Here is a 16716-nt window from a genome sequence, read left to right as displayed (position 1 = left end):
ATGGTATCTGTGAGGATTTCCAGTCAGGATTTAGACCGTACCATAGTTCTGAGACTGCTCTCATTAGAGTTACTAATGATTTGCTCTTATCATCAGATCGTGGTTGTATCTCTCTATTAGTGTTACTGGATCTTAGTGCTGCATTTGACACTATCGACCACAATATTCTTTTTAAATAGACTAGAAAATTATGTTGGCATTAGTGGAATTGCATTGGCATGGTTCAAATCATACTTATCTGACCGTTATCAGTTTGTAGTAGTAAACGATGAGATGTCATATCGATCACAAGTTCAAATATGGAGTACCGCAAGGCTCAGTACTAGGACCGTTGCTTTTCACTCTTGTACATGCTACCCTTGGGAGATATCATTAGGAAGCATGGCGTTAGTTTTCACTGTTACGCTGATGATACTCAGCTCTATATTTCTTCACGCCCTGACGAAACTTACCAAATTCACAAAATTAACAGAAATGTATAGCTCATATAAAAAATTGGATGACCAGTAATTTCCTACTACTAAATTCAGAAAAAAAAAGATTGTAATTTTTGGACCCAAAAACTTCTTTGCATAATAACCTAGAATACTGTCTAACACTTGATGGCTGCTCTGTTAAGTCTTCGTCGTCAGCTTAGGAACCTGGGTGTGCTCTTTGATACCAATCTCTTCATTTGAAGGCCATTGTTACTAGCATCTGTAAAACCGCATTCTTCCATCTTAAAAATATATCTAAACTACGACATATGCTCTCAATGAAGAAATGCAGAACAGTTAGTTCATGCGTTCATGACCTCAAGGCTTAGATTACTGTAACGCTCTACTGGGTGGTTGTTCCTCCCGCTTGATAAATAAACTACAGCTCGTACAAAATGCAGCAGCTAGAATTCTTACTAGAACTAGGAAGTATGACCATATTAGCCCAGTTCTGTCAACACTGCATTGGCTTCCTGTTAAACATTGTATAGACTTTTTAAAATCTTGCTAATTACTTACAAAGCACTAAATGGTTTAGCTCCCCAGTACCTGAGCGAAGCTTTTAAAGCATTATAGTCCTTCACGTCTATTGCGATCTCAGAATTCAGACCAGCTGATAATACCTAGAATATCAAAATCAACCGCAGGTGGTAGATCCTTCTCCTTTTTGGCACCTAAACTCTGGAACGATCTTCCTATCACTGCTCGGGAAGCAGACACACTCTGTCAGTTTAAATCTAGATTAAAAATACATCTCTTTAACTTGGCATACACATAACACATTGTAACACAGTTCGTAAATATGGGAAGAAGGAGGCAGGAACCGGCGAACATTGAACACAACTTTAATCCCAAAATAAACAAATACAAAACGAAAGTAATGCTGGCAGACCCTCGCGGACGTCTGCCGGCCACACAAACATAATAAAACATTAAATAAAGCCCAGGCCTGGTCCTCTCTCGTCCTTCACGGTCGTCGCTCCTCCTTTTATGCTCCCGGAGCTCCTCCGTGAGAGACACAAGGCCGGTGCGCCTCCCAGGTGATGCTCGTTATCACTTGCGTCACCGGCCTCGCGCCATTCCCTCACGGCTCTCGCCCGCCCTGGTCGCCACATACCCCCATCGCCCCTCGCAGGCCGGGGGGTACTCCCGCGACTGCGCTTACTCCCCCCCGGGGCCTGTCTCGGCGGCCGCAGCACCTGGGGGTAAGGACAGACGAGACGAGAGAAAGGAGACGGAAGCAAGGGGAGCGACAGGACGAGAGAGGGGAGAGAGGAAAAAGAGAGAGAAAAAAAAATTCTGGGTCCGGCTCCCAGACACGCTGCTGCTCGGTCCTCAGCCTACCAAGAGGCTCTTCCTCGCGGTGCCATGCAGTGGCACTGGATGCTCAGTGGACGGCCCGATCCTCAACCGCCTCCTGGCGGCCGGCGATGGCTCCTCCGGTTGAGGGCAGCCGGCAGCGAGTCCCCCGTCCCCTGCTCCTCCCCTTCATGGCGGATGGCAGCAGGCTCCGGCCCACGGTGGACGGCGGCGACTCCTCCGCTCCCTCCTGGACGGCAGCCACCCCACCTCGTCCCAGGAGCACGGCATCCGGGTCTCCGTCCCACCTTTCACAAGGCTCCAGTACCACCGCCTCGGGCAGCCTCTCGCGGTCTTCACACTCCCGCGCTTCCCGAACTCCGCAGCACTGTGATCCCCCTCAGCAGCGAGGGCTCTCCGACAGCATGTCCCTCCTTCCTCCCGGGTTTCGGCACCAATGTAACACAGTTCGTAAATATGGCAAGAAGGAGGCGGGAACCGGCGAACATTGAACACAACTTTAATCCCAAAATAAACAAATACAAAACGAAAGTAATGCCGGCAGACCCTCGCGGACGTCTGCCGGCCACACAAACATAATAAAACATAAAATAAAGTCCAGGCCTGGTCCTCTCTCGTCCTTCACGGTCGTCGCTCCTCCTTTTATGCTCCCGGAGCTCCTCCGTGAGAGACTCAAGGCTGGTGCGCCTCCCAGGTGATGCTCGTTATCACTTGCGTCACCGGCCTCGCGCCGTTCCCTCACGGCTCTCGCCCGCCCTGGTCGCCACACACATTATCTACATGTAAATTGTTAGGCTGCATAGATTAGGTCAGCTGGAACCGGGAACACTTCCCATAACACCTGATGTACTCACTACATCATAAGAAGAATGGCATCTACGCTAATATTAATCTCTCTGTTTATCCCAAGGTTTGCCATAGTCTGCCAGATCCAGGCCGTACCCAGATAAGATGAAGGACCTGCATCTAGACATGACGATAATGCAGCCCTGACGTTTCAACTAAATTATCCCCTGCGAAGGCCTCCTTCCCTTTCCTGTATAGATAAAATGTTATCAAAATGATTCCAGTTTGCATAGATCCGCGTACACATCTAATTTTCCTGTATTATGTAGACCAGAAACATTATTTGGCAATATCACTTTGTAAAAAAGACCAACGCTTCTGCACACATACACATTCAAACACGCAAACATATAGACTAAACACGTAAATGAACCTCAAGAATGCATTAAATGTCTTTGGTTTTCAGTAGGAAAGGTGTCATTTAAGCGGCCCCTAAGTTAATAATTATTCATTTTTACAAAGAAACTGATCCAATCAAAAACCTACTTTAGCTCGATTATATTTTCTTAGAGTTACTGTAAAGCCAAAACAATCTCTGTCAATTTATTTTCCTAATGTCACTGTGAAACTGCTTTGAAACAATCTGTATTGTGAAAAGTGCTATATAAATGAAGATGACTTGACAGGAAGCAAAATTGAAGAGAAAAGGCAGACGGGATCCGGAAAAGTCCATGAGGCAGACTCGAACTCAGGATTTCTGGTACACAATAGCACCATATGTCAACACAATGTCCACAAGGCTTTCAGGAGACAGAATCCGATGGCAAAATATACAGCTGTCGAAATCCGTCATAGAGGAGAGATGGAATCATTGATTCATCATTGAGATCTCGTAACTAAACCAAAATGACCATCATAGAATTCTTGTAATGGAACAAAACCAACTGTCTTTAAATCTTATTAAGGAACAAAGCCGACCCTTAGGGAACAAAGCTGACCATCACTGAAATCTCATAACCGAACAAAACAGACGCCATTGAAACTGATCATTATTGAAATCTTGTAATGAAACAAAACCAACTGTCATTGAACTTGTAAAACAAAACCGGCTGTCACTGAAATCTTAATTTTATTTTTTGCCTTTCTGCCATTTATTATGATATGAAATATGTTGACAGGAAGCAAAATTTGAGAGAGAAGGCTGACGGGATCCGGAAAAGTCCACAAGGCAGGACTTGAACTCAAGATTCCTATAATAGACAAGAAATGTACGCTTTTACACCATCTTGCTGATAACATTTCTTTAGTCATTTGGCAATAGGAGCAATACAGGCCTGGGAGTGTACAGAACTGTACAGATTTGGGTCTGTACAGTTGACTTAGAACATTAAAATATGCGGATCAAATTGACCTGTGAACATCACGAACATACTTTTGTGTGAATATGTAAAAACACATCAGTGTGTTGAAACTTTGCATGCATGTTCATGACTCTAAATGTGAAAAAGTCACAAAATTTCAAGAAAAAAAAAAAAACGGTACTTGAGGGTTAACATGTATTTTTTCCTGTACACCACATTTGTCACTACTTGAATATTAATACTGTAATATTTGGTTTAAATGAAATTCTGTATCCAAACGTTACATTTTTGTCATACAGACAGAACCTCTCTATTTAACTATTAATATTTTTTTAATATTATATATAAATTTGTACATTTCTATGCACGTTTGTGAGCAGGGCTTTTATTTTGGTCAAAATATGTTATGTCATAAGGCTGCGACGCGCTCCTGCATCTGTTATGATTCGGCTGAAGAAAGGTTTGTGGTTTTATGCATTTAAAGTGTTTAAGACAATGCAAACTGTTCAGTCAATTGAATCGTTTTGCAAGCTTGTAAAGTAAATTAATTATTTTTGAATGTGACACTATAATGCTTTATCAATAACGAAAGTTGTTTTTGAGTAAAACACATTCACATGACTAACAGAAAAGGTGCGTCTCATTTCCCTCCTTCTATCGTGAATCAGTTCATTGTAAACACGAATTCTGTCACTGACAAGGTGTGACGAGAGAAACTCCGAATCATTTGAACCGAATGCTTTGCGAAACGATTCAGTGATTCGAAGCGCTCGAATATCCTGACGACAAAATATGTCATTTTTACAAACCAACTGATAATGTTTTCATGAAAGTTTAATATAAAAAAATAATATACAGATCAATTAATATCAAATCATAAGTAAATAAATATGAATTGTCTGTGTTATATGTACTCTTTTAGTCATTTTTAGTGCTAGTTTAGAGGGGGTTTTTTTGTCTTTAATCCATTAACTCTGACTGACTCTCTCTCCAGAGTACTGAATTACTGAACTAGAGCTGATTGAGTCACACCCTGAGATTTAGTTTGGATTCATTTCTCTTTATGTTAATTATTGTTATCTTTATCATGACAGTGTCCAGACACAGGAAGACTCTTGATGAAGTGACTGAGATCCACATAACACACTATTATAAAGATGGCATTTATTAAAGAGAACAGTGAAGACATAAAGATGGTGTTTATTAAAGAGGAGAGTGAAGACATAAAGATGGTGTTTATTAAAGAGGAGAGTGAAGACATAAAGATTGAAGAAACCTTCAGAGTGAAACAAGAAGAAACTGAAGAACAAACAGGTTGGTTTCATTCTCAAAGCTGAACTCAGTCATTTCATCCTTATTAAAATGTTGACTTCTTAAAATCAAACTGTTGATGTTTGTGAGCGATACAAACATCAGAAACAGGTATGTTCACTGAGTCATTGTTTTGCAAGTTACAGTTAAGTCTCGAGTCAAGACGGAGAAGTTCTTCTTCTCCAAGATCTTTTTTTTTTTATTCCAAGGACAAATGCTTTTGTTTGTACAGGGATTACCCTCCCCAACCACCCCCAAACAAAGTGCCTTAGATGATAATTAAACAGTAATAGTACAAACGATATATATGTGGTGTGAAAAACTTCCTGATTTTTTTTATTTTTTTGCATGTTTGTCACACTTTAATGTTTCAGATCATCAAACAAATTTAAATATGAATCAAAGATAATACAAGTAAACCCAACATGCAGTTTTTAAATGAAGGGAAAACAAAATCCAAACCCACATGGCCCTGTGTGGAAAAAGTGCTTGCCCCATAAACCTAATAACTGGTTGGGCCACCCTTAGCCGCAACAACTGCAATCAAGCGTTTGTGATAACTTGCAATGAGTCTGTTACAGCGCTGTGGAGGAATTTTGGCCCACTCGTCTTTTGCAGAATTGTTGTAATTCAGACATATTGGAGGGTTTTTGAGCATGAACCACCTTTTTAAGGTCATGCCACAGCATCTCAATAGGATTGAGGTCAGGACTTTAACTAGGCCACTCCAAAGTCTTCATTTTGTTTTTCTTCAGCCATTCAGAGGTGGACTTGCTGGTGTGTTTTGGATCATTGTCCTGCTGCAGAACCCAAGTTCACTTCAGCTTGAGGTCACGAACAGATGGCCGGACATTGTCCTTCAGGATTTTTTGGTAGAAAGCAGAATTCATGGTTCCATTTATCACAGCAAGTCTTTCCAGGTTCTGCAAGCACTTTTTCACACTGGGCCATGTGGGTTTGGATTTTGTTTTCCCTTCACATTAAAAACTTTCATTTAAAAACTGCATGTTGTGTTTACTTGTGTTATTATTTGATTAATATTTAAATTAGTTTGATGATCTGAAACATTAAAGTGTGACAAACATGCAAAAAAAAAAAAAAAAAATCAGGAAGGGGGCAAACTCTTTTTCACACCACTGTATATGTAAGATCTTGACCAAAAGTTGATACATCTCTTAATGGAAATAACATCACAACAATTATTTCCATCAAGAGGTGCATCAACTTTTGGTTAAGATTTTGAATTGACAATGCAAGAGGGTGAGCACTCTGTAAAGTCTCCTCCAGCACATCCCAAAGACTTTCAATGAGGTTAAGGTCTGGATTGAGAGGTGCCAATTCATGTGTGAAAATGATTCTTTATGCTCCCTCCCAACCATACTTTACCAAATTGAGCCTGATGAAACTTGGCATTGTCATCCTGAAACCTAGCTAACAATTCTTATGTTATAAGAAAGTTTCCATAACGTTCCCATTAAGTTATCAAAACTATATTTCTGATTGTTCTAGGAACGTTTAAAGCATCCAGTTTTTTGTTTTTTAGACGTTGTATTAACGTTCTTGCTTGGCTTAAAAGAACATTATTCAAAACATTATATAAATATTCTCTTAAAGGTCCCGTTTTTCGTGTTTTTTTGAAGCTTTGATTGTGTTTATAGTGTGCAATATAACATGTGTTCATGTTTCGCGTGTAAAAAAACCCCGGAATTTTTCACATAATTTACTTATCTGTATACCGCTGTTTCCACTGTCATAAAAACAGGCTGATGACTTCCTTGTTCTATGAAGTCCCTCCTTCAGAAATACGTAACGAGTTCTGATTGTGCCAGCGGTTCCTGTGTTGTGATTCGACAGCAGCTTAGCCTGTCTCTCTATGGCTCTGAGCTTAGCGAACCTTGCCCGGAAAGGTCACGCCTCTTACCATAACGTGGAGATGCATTCGCTCAGTGTTATTGTAAACATGTCTTTAATTTTACCCTATCAATTTGAGCCGGAATCAGACCCGGTGATTGGACTGCGGGATGAAAATAACAGCGTTTCGACGACATGGCGACAAACACACTCTACAAACGCAACTCTTGTGTATTCCTGTGGGCGGAGGTTAGTCAAAAAACTGTTTTAGTGACGTCATTAAAAAAGGAAGTAGAGGGATGTAGTCCAAACTGGCCGTTCGATGTAGGCGACTTCTGTTAAATAAAATATCTCACTTGGCATTGAACTTTGAGCTTTAAAATTTTACAGATTTTATTTATACTCTAACAACAACATTACACACTAACTAAAGTTTGAAACATGGGATCATGAAGAATGGGACCTTTAATGTTTTTTCTAAGATTATGAAAATGTTCTTATCATAACAAAGTTCCATTTACTTTTTTCAATGTTTTTGCATATAATGTATATAATATAATTATTTTATTGAAGTACTTTAAACAGAGAGCCATCTCCGCTAGGTCTGCCCACATGCCTTAACGTAAGAATCTTGTAACATAGCGTTATGATAACCTTAATTTAATTGCCATAAGTATCCACATGTAAAGCTTGGGACTGGTATAAGGGACGCCAGCCGCAGCGGGGCCACACCCCTCTGGGCCACGATGACCACAGTCCCGATGGCGTGCCAGTGGTGGTATATCATAACTTAAAACATATTTTCATAAAAATATTAAGATTGATACCAATGGACATTATAATAAAATATCTGCTATTGAAATCAGTGTGAACAGATGCAGTCTCTCACTATCACAACTTAAGTGGTCATATTGAATACACAGCTATGACAATAATGAACATAGGCCAACAAAGTGTGACTGAGACCACAAAAAATAAGCTTTTGGAGGAACTTGTGAGATGTGAACCATATTTTATTAACTTATTAAATTAACAGATCCATAACTTCGTAATTATAAATTAAACAAATTGTAAATTGTCATTTGTTGTGAACAAAGATTTTGGCTAAAATGTTTGTCATTGTTTGCAGTAACACCATCCAAACAGTGAAACCACACCTAAATAACTGTAAATGACATAATATCTATAAACATTTTTTATTTAAGTAAAACACTTAACAACATTTTTATTATTGGTAAGTAAATATATTTATGTATTTATTTATTCCATTTTTATATTGTCTATTGTTAATTCTATAGTATTGAATGATGCAATTATTTAAATTGGTTAAGCATAACAAATAGTTGTTTATTTTATTCACATAGGTACTATATTTTGATTAAATATGTATTAAATATATCTCTCTTATCTCTTATTAAAGTAATGCTTATGTGTCTGACTGTACAACTTAACCTTAATAAACAAATCATACCATAACATGATTAATGTACATTATTAACATTATTTCTTAATAGGCAGCATATGAAATCTAACATTATCAATCAAAAACTTGAGGTGATAAAAAAATAAAACATTACACTATCTGCCTCAGGAGAGAACCGGCGAGGCGGCGTCCCGCCCTCCTCTGACTCTGATTGGCCGTGATTCACGGCCCGTGAACCTGAAACAAACCAATCAAACCATGATGGCAGCGAGTATTACCCAATCGGGGCAGAATCAGGACGTGTCTTCACACAATGCGGGTGGGGTGATTTGCATGGGATGCTGCATAATATGGACAAATCGGAAAATACGGGACAAATCGCGTCCCGTATAGAGTGCCTCAGGGATGACGCATTTTTGTAGGCAAAATCCGGAAGCGAGTTAGCATTTTAGGACTTCCAACGCCGTAAAGTCTATGGGTTTTTTGAATGGGTTTTTTGCTAAATCGCCTGAAATAAGGTCTGTGGTTAACAAAGCCTCTAAATACTTTCACGTTTTGATCTATGACATAAAACACACCAGTTATATCCCACTTGTGATTTTTTTAAACTTTTACTGTGTCTTAAAATCGGCGGTTGCTAACAAATTGCTAAAAGGGACTACTTCCTTTGGCGGGGACCTTAGACGTCATCATTAAAAACAGGACATTTGGACAGCATTTCTCATGAAAAAGTGGATAAGTATTAATAACAGTGCAGATCATAATCAGCGAGCATGTTTTTAAATAAAGTTATTTTCTAAATAAAGTTTGAGGAAGCTTGGTGGTGACGACGTTGATCCGCGACTATAGCCCTATTCGGACAGGGACTAGTTTCACAGGGGGACGTTAGAGAAATTTCTGTTTCACAGACGTACTTTGAGATTTTAATCCCGTCCGAATCTGCCATGTCTGTCTTTTTCTCACACGACCTCTGTAAAAATTCCAGAGCAAATTACCTACTGTTTTTCGTCAAACTCGGCGGTCCTCAGAGAAATCTAATCCCGTCCGAATGCGAATGTCTGTGATTTCCGAAAATGTTTTTTCCAAAACGCTTTTTCTTGTGTGTTTTGGTCAACGTGAACTACCGTACAATCTCTCGCTATCGCGCCGGTATTCAAGTTTCTGCTTTTTGCGCACCGATAATGGATGTAGATGTGTTTGGTACACTGCGAAGAAATAAAAAAAATAAATCAACAAGAAGAGCCAAATCACGTAAACTGTTAAGACTGGCTACTGTATTATCAGTTTCAGGTAAGATTACTTTCATTTCTGCACTTAATTACATAACGTGTAAATTATATAAGTTAAAACTTTTTATTCCAGTGGGTTTATTATAAGAACCCAGTTCTATTAAATCATGATGATAAATGTATGTTTAGTTTTTTCACACTACAATTTTTATAAAATGTTTACAAAACACTAAATGTGTTAGGACGTTTTACTTTATATTTCAAAGTGCATTCTGAACACGTGATCTTCTGAAATGCCCACATGTAAAACACAGACACTCCTACCTCGGTAATAAACACAGAGATGTTAGTCCCGTCCGAATCCGTACATAAAATCACAGACGTAGGTTGATAAGAATTGTTACTCAGATGTCGTTTGGAAAACTAGTCCCGTCCGAATAGGGCTTATGGTGTGCTGTAGTCCGTTTATAGCCTACTGTTAGCCTTTTATATCTGACCACTTTATTTAGGCTTGAAAATCTATAAATGTTGTGTTAACTTGTAAAGATTATCTTGATAGACAAAACGTGTAAGTGTCATAACCCTTTGTTAAACACAGTGCTTATTTTCTGCGATTTTCCAAAAGTCTATGGGAAAAATGCATAGGCTTTCAACCGAGGGAACCCGTGCGCCGCTAACTTCCGGGTTGGCCTACAAAAACGCGTCATCCCTGGGGTAATCTATTGATTTGATACGGGATGCGTCATTTTGGCTGTAAATACGGGACGATTCCGTATTTCACGGGACGGGTGGCAACCCTAAATTAGCCTGACATAATGTTACGACCCTGGTCGAGGGTCAGGGAAGTTAACATAAATACAGTTGCTACCGTGAGCCTGTGTGTTTATTTATTTATTAATTAAGAAGTAGCTAAATGGCTTATAAGAAAACAACAGGTAACACAAAGAAATAAAGGTCTAGAGCAGGGGTTTTCAAACTTTTTTTGTCATCCGAACCCCTTTGACCAAATAATTTACTTGATATATTAGACCTGCACGATTCTGGATAAATTAAGAATCACCTTTTTTTCTTTTTTTTTTTTTGGTTTCAAACAGAGATCACGATTCTCCCACAATTCTGAACAGACTACTAGGCCTAAAGAAAACAACATAATTTACTAGAGGTTTTGACAAAATGTTAATTGCTTTAGAATGAATTATTAAAACATGCTTTGAATGAATAATTCAACGACTTATAAGTACTTTATTGTTTCATAACTGGAATTGGCTTCTTTTTTTTTAAAACAAATCTCTTGAATGAATGATTCAATGCAAAATACATTTTAAACAGTCTCTTGTTGCATAACGATGTAATTGAACAATTGTTACCTTCAAAAGGTGATTCACTCTATTTTGATCACTAATGTAGACAATAGTGTTTATATATCCAAACTATACACTTTTATCCCCGTTCTTCTATGATAAAATGAATATTTGTAATAGAAATAACTACTGTGTGGTTGACAAGACTGTTTGTGAAGCTGTTTCATCTTTCTCTGGGTCAGAGCAGCGCAAACGCAGATTTGAATGTTCCGGTGTGATTTTGCTAAAAGTTTAAAAGACAGGAGAATTGTGCGATCGCATGTGCTCAATCCTTTAATACTTTTTTAAGGCCTTTTATTGGGAAAACTTTATTTAAGACATTTTAAGACTTTTTAAGGACCCGTGGCCACCCTGATATTATTTGGGTTCGCTTTAACCTGTGAACATGAAAAACAACCTGTGACAACAGTATTAAAGTAGCCAAATTCTGTGGGAAAACCACGGACATGGGAACACTGTCCATCTGTCCTGCTGTGTTTAATTGATGGGCATGTGCACTCCAAAGCCATGTGCATCTATTACACTAAACGTAGCAATGTTGGGAATGATCAAATAAAGACATTCTCTTTCAATCTATTTGCTAAAGTTTTTATGTGTTTTTAAAGCCTTTAAGTTTATTTCCCCATAGCCTTATCTACTTTTGAAATATTGCACAATTAATATACAGTATAATAAATAATTGTGATTTGTTTGATATTGTTTATTTTATTTTTAACCACATTTATATTTGACTGTAGTTGTTGAATTATTTCCTGTTGAATATACAATTTTTTTATAATCTGCAATTTATTTGTAGATAAAAAAAACAAAAAATAGAATTTCAGTGCATTGTGTCATTAGTTGTGAAGTTGTTTATGAACTTAAATGTGCTTTTAATATACTATATCTGTATTTTAAATGTGATTAGATACTACTTACAGTACATTTGAACCCATAGTGTGCTACAAGTGGTAACTAAATATATTTTTTAAATACAGAGATAGTATATTAAAAGCACATTTAAGTTTATATTTAATGGTAAGTATGCTTAGATGTTCTTAAAATGATCTTAATATACTAAAAATTCTTCTTTAGTACTTCTTAAGTACAAAATTAGTGCATGAAAATAGAGCACTTTAAGTACATTTTATAAAAAAGTACTTTATTTTTTTTCACCCGGGCTACCCAGCACTGTTCCCTTTCGAAAGGGAACTTCAACTCTACGCTAGACTGTGCTATGGGGGAACCGTCACTCGTGACAGGTGTTCAAAATGCCAAGAATCACACAACTCCAATCCTATTGGCCGACGACAGCCTATAACGTCGAATGGTGCGAACCGTGACGTATAATGGGAGCGCCTGAAGAAGCAGTCAACATCTTCTCGTGTTTTCAGGACTGTTTTGTTCGTGCCATTGTTTCACAAACTCCGGTAGGAAATTACTCCTTTTATATCTGCAAACGTCCAGGAGGATGTGTTCATCCGTGTCCCAGGGGTTTGACACTTGATGTACACGTTTCTGGTGTTTTTACGTCTGGAGAGGAGCAAACGCATAGACGATGCTTGAGGGCGGCGTCTATGTGTGTTTGTCTGTTTGTCTGTTCACTGTGAGCGTCTCTCCTGTTGCGACACTCCATTCTCGTTTGACACTCTTCCTGAGGGTGGAGGTGTCTGCATCTGTGCCTGGTTTTTGTAGCCCCGTGTGTGCTGAGGCAATACGGCGGCTGCAAGTATAGGGCTTGCAGGTGAGCTCGTTGGGAAGAGCTAAATAGCTACCCTGTCTGTTACTCTGTTCTATTTTGCTCCTAGAACTTTAGTGGCCGCTAGCTGACGCCACGTGCGACGGGTAGGCTTTAAGGGCCTCCTTTGTAAGTATGCTAGCTTTTTCCCTGTCAGTTTTTATTTACTTTACAGTAAAGGGTCTTATGTCGCTGGCTGTCCGGGGCTTGGGCTGGCTAATGACCTTCCTTTGTAATCGGTCTGTCTAGCCTGAACCTCGATAACACTGCCACGAGCTGATGCCACGTGTCTGCTGAGGTTATAGGCCCACGGGGCCTTCTTTAGCGCGTGTTGGCGTACGTTGTACTCCTCTTGCTTAAAGAGTGAAAGGCTGCTTTTAACGAGTACACTGCTCGTCGGATTGTGTTGGATGGGCTGTCTTGTGGGCGCTGACAGCTACCTAATTACTTGGTTGGTCATGCGCTCAGCATGCTTTGTTTTCAGTTCTTTGGCCTTATGGGCCATCCTGAATACCACCTGGTGTGTTGGGTTCGTGTTGTGATGTTAGTTCATTGTAGAACTCATAGCTATGTTGTAGGCCCCTTTTGTTCAGCCTCCATGGTTATGTGCCTACAGTACAGTCTGTCTGTTAGGTTGAGCTTCGTACTTCCCTCTGGGTTGACCGCGTAATTGTGCTTAGCTCCCTAAGCTTGTCATTGGTTGTAGACTTCTATGAAGTTTCCCGCTGAGACCGGCCCTTAGGCTGGTTTGTGCTCCCTTTACCGGGGTTCAGCCACTGAGTAGATCCTAGGATGAGTAGATTATACTCCCCTCAATACGAGGGTTTATAGCGCTTAGCTGAGTTCTGCTCTCCGGGATGCCCATCTCTTAATGGCCGCTAGCTGACGCTGCGTGTAACAGGTAGGCCCTCTGGGCCTCCTTTGGGAACATGATGGCATGTACCTTTTGCTCTTCTTTTACATTGTTTTTGAAGACAGTAAAAGGAATTTTATGTTGCTGGCTGGCCAGGGCTCCGGCTGACTCATTAACCTCCTCTGTAGTCAGTTTGTTCTGCCTGGAGCTTGATAACACTGCCACGAGCTGATGCCACGTGTCTGCTGAGGTTATAGGCCCATGGGGCCTTCTTTAGCACGTGATGGTGTACGTTGTACTCCTCTTGCTTAAAGAGTAGAAGGGTGCTTTTACCGAGAACACTGCTCGTCGGATTGTGTTGGACGGGCTGTTTTGTGGGCACTCACAGCTACCTAATTACTTGGTTGGTCGTGCGCTTAGCATGCTATGTTTTTCAGTTCTTTGGCCTTATGGGCCATCCTGAATACCACCCTGTGTGTTGGGTTCATGTTGTGATATTAGTTCATTGTAAGAACTCTTAGCTATGTTGTAGGCCCCTTTTGTTCGGCCTCCATGGTTATGTGCCTACAGTACGGTCTGTCTGTTAGGTTGAGCTTCGTACTTCCCTCTGGGTTGACTGCGTAATTGTGCTTAGCTCTCTAAGTTGGTCATTGGTTGTAGACTTCTGTGAAGTCTCCCATTCAGACTGGCCCCAGGCTGGTTTGTGCTCCCCTGTATCAGGGTGCTCTAGCGCACAGCTTCCTCAGCGCTTTATCAGAAGCTGAGTAGATCCTAGGATGAGTGGTCTTACTCCCCTCAGTACGAGGGTTTATAGCGCTCAGCTGAGTTCCGCTCTCCAGGATGCCCATCTCTGCGTGTGGGTTTGAGTTGCTCACTGCTCTTTCGCAGTCGCTCTTACCTGCTCTCCTCTTTTGGAGTTTGCGCATTGGAGATTCTGTATGTCAGACAAGGTTGGCCCAGACTATGTTTGGCTTTCGCTAAATTAGTACGGCCTCCTTGGTGGCATCGGGTGAATTTATCCCCCTAGTGACTGGCCGGGATTCCTTCTGGTTCCCTGGCCACATTCCCTTTAAGTGACCACTTCCTACGGGTTGTTGGTCCCAGTTGCCTTGAGCAGCCTTGGCAGGCCTTTTACGAAAAACCTCTTTTAGGCTCAGCTTCGGGAGTTGGCCGTAAGGAATGCTGTCACTGACAGCCTTGGAGAGTTGCTCCCGGTTTTTCCCTGGAACTGCCGGACGTTTGTCCAGACTTTTTGGGCATCCACTCTCCTCCAGCGTGGCGGCGTGGGTATATCGTTCCCCATAGCGCAGTCTAGCGCAGAGTTGAAGTTCCCTTTCGAAAGGGAACGTCTCAGGTTACGCATGTAACCATGGTTCCCTGAGAACAGGGAACGAGACTCTGTGCTTCCCTGCCATGCTTTGGGATGCCTGCTGAACAGTCCCTCAAAGACGAGAAGGTGTTGACTGCTTCCTCAGGCACTCCCTTTATACGTCACATTTCGCGCCGTTCGACGTCATAGGCTGTCGCCGGCCAATAGGATTGGAGTTGATTCTTGGCATTTCGAACACCTGTCACGAGTGACGGTTCCCCCATAGCACAGTCTAGCGCAGAGTCTCATTCCCTGTTCTCAGGGAACCATGGTTACATGAGTAACCTGAGACGTTCTCATGATGATAAATTTAGGTTGTATATTAGATAATGATGCTTTTCATAATTTTTTAAAACATAAATAGCATTTTAAATAAAACTTACCAAGAGCACTCCTCTTTCGGTACTTGTGGCGAGCAGATTTGAGATGCTCCAGTGCTTTCGACAGTGTGTTGACAGGCTTTAGAGAACATCACTCCCTCATCCTCATCAAAGTCGTTCACAAATTATTTTACTTAGCATACGTGTTGTTGGCTTTCTTGTTTTAATGCAGTCTTTTGATGTCTGTTGCTTTATGCCATTGAACCGCTGTTAATTTTGTGTTTGTCTTTCGCTTTAGACCTGATGGCACTGAAAGAAGAGAGTCAAGAACTGAATGAAGTGGAAGCGAAAGATTGTGATTTCATGACAGGAGAAAAATCCACACAGACTAAAAAAAATTACTCTCAAAAAAGAACTCAGAAAACCATATCTGACAGTTGTTTTACCTGCCAACAGTGTGGACAGAGTTTTGCTCATAAACAAAACCTTAAAGTCCACATGAGGATTCACACTGGAGAGAACCCTTATATCTGCCAAGAGTGTGGACAAAGTTTCACTCAAAAACAAAACCTTAAAGTCCACATGAGGATTCACACTGGAGAGAAGCCTTTCACCTGCCAACAGTGTGGACACAGTTTTGCACGTAAAGGAAACCTTAATATCCACATGAGAGTTCACACTGGAGAGAAGCCTTTCACCTGCAAACAGTGTGAACAGAGTTTTGCACGTAAAGCAAACCTTATTATCCATGTGAGAATTCACACTGAAGAGAAGCCTTATACCTGCAAACAGTGTGGAAAGAGTTTTTCACATAAAGGAAACCTCAATCAGCACATGAAGATTCACTCGAAACAAAAACTTTTCGTGTGTCATCATTGTGGAAGGAGTTGCATAAGCGGGAATCACCTTAAGAATCATGTAATGACTCACACTGGAGAGAAGCCATTCGCCTGCTATCAGTGTGGAAAGAGTTTCAATCATAAAGGAAACCTTTATGTCCACATGAGAAATCACACTGGAGAGAAACCTTACACATGTACTCTGTGTGAGAAGAGTTTCACGTATCGAAGAGACCTGAAACGTCATTTGCAAACTCATTCTGGAATGCAACTGTAGTGTTCTGTATGTAGTAAAAGATTTATGAAATGACTTGCATATTCATTATGGTGTAACAAATTAGCTCAAAAGGGAAATGTTAAAAATTCATAACTTGTTAGTGAATATTTGAATTAGTTCATCAGATTAACTTGATGTAGCTACATTAACATTACAATAAATCAGTTCATCATGTGAACACTCAGAATTGATTATCAATTAGTTCTAAGAAAAGGGTATTTTT

General features: G+C 40.3%; 1 protein-coding gene across 1 annotated transcript; it reads left to right on the top strand.

Annotated features, from left to right (window-relative positions):
* The first annotated feature begins 3972 nt into the window (after positions 1 to 3972).
* LOC125257081 (gastrula zinc finger protein XlCGF8.2DB-like) lies at positions 3973 to 16524 on the top strand. Its single transcript, XM_048173518.1, has 3 exons — positions 3973 to 4403; positions 5038 to 5257; positions 15676 to 16524. The coding sequence occupies exons 2-3, from the start codon at positions 5101 to 5103 to the stop codon at positions 16491 to 16493; spliced, it is 975 nt and encodes a 324-aa protein (XP_048029475.1). The 5' UTR covers positions 3973 to 4403; positions 5038 to 5100; the 3' UTR covers positions 16494 to 16524.
* The last annotated feature ends 192 nt before the right edge of the window (positions 16525 to 16716 follow it).

Source organism: Megalobrama amblycephala, linkage group LG21 (assembly GCF_018812025.1).
Source record: "Megalobrama amblycephala isolate DHTTF-2021 linkage group LG21, ASM1881202v1, whole genome shotgun sequence".
In the NCBI taxonomy this organism is placed as follows: domain Eukaryota; kingdom Metazoa; phylum Chordata; class Actinopteri; order Cypriniformes; family Xenocyprididae; genus Megalobrama; species Megalobrama amblycephala.
Note: the sequence above shows the minus strand (reverse complement) of the source record. Positions and strands in the feature narration are given on the sequence as shown.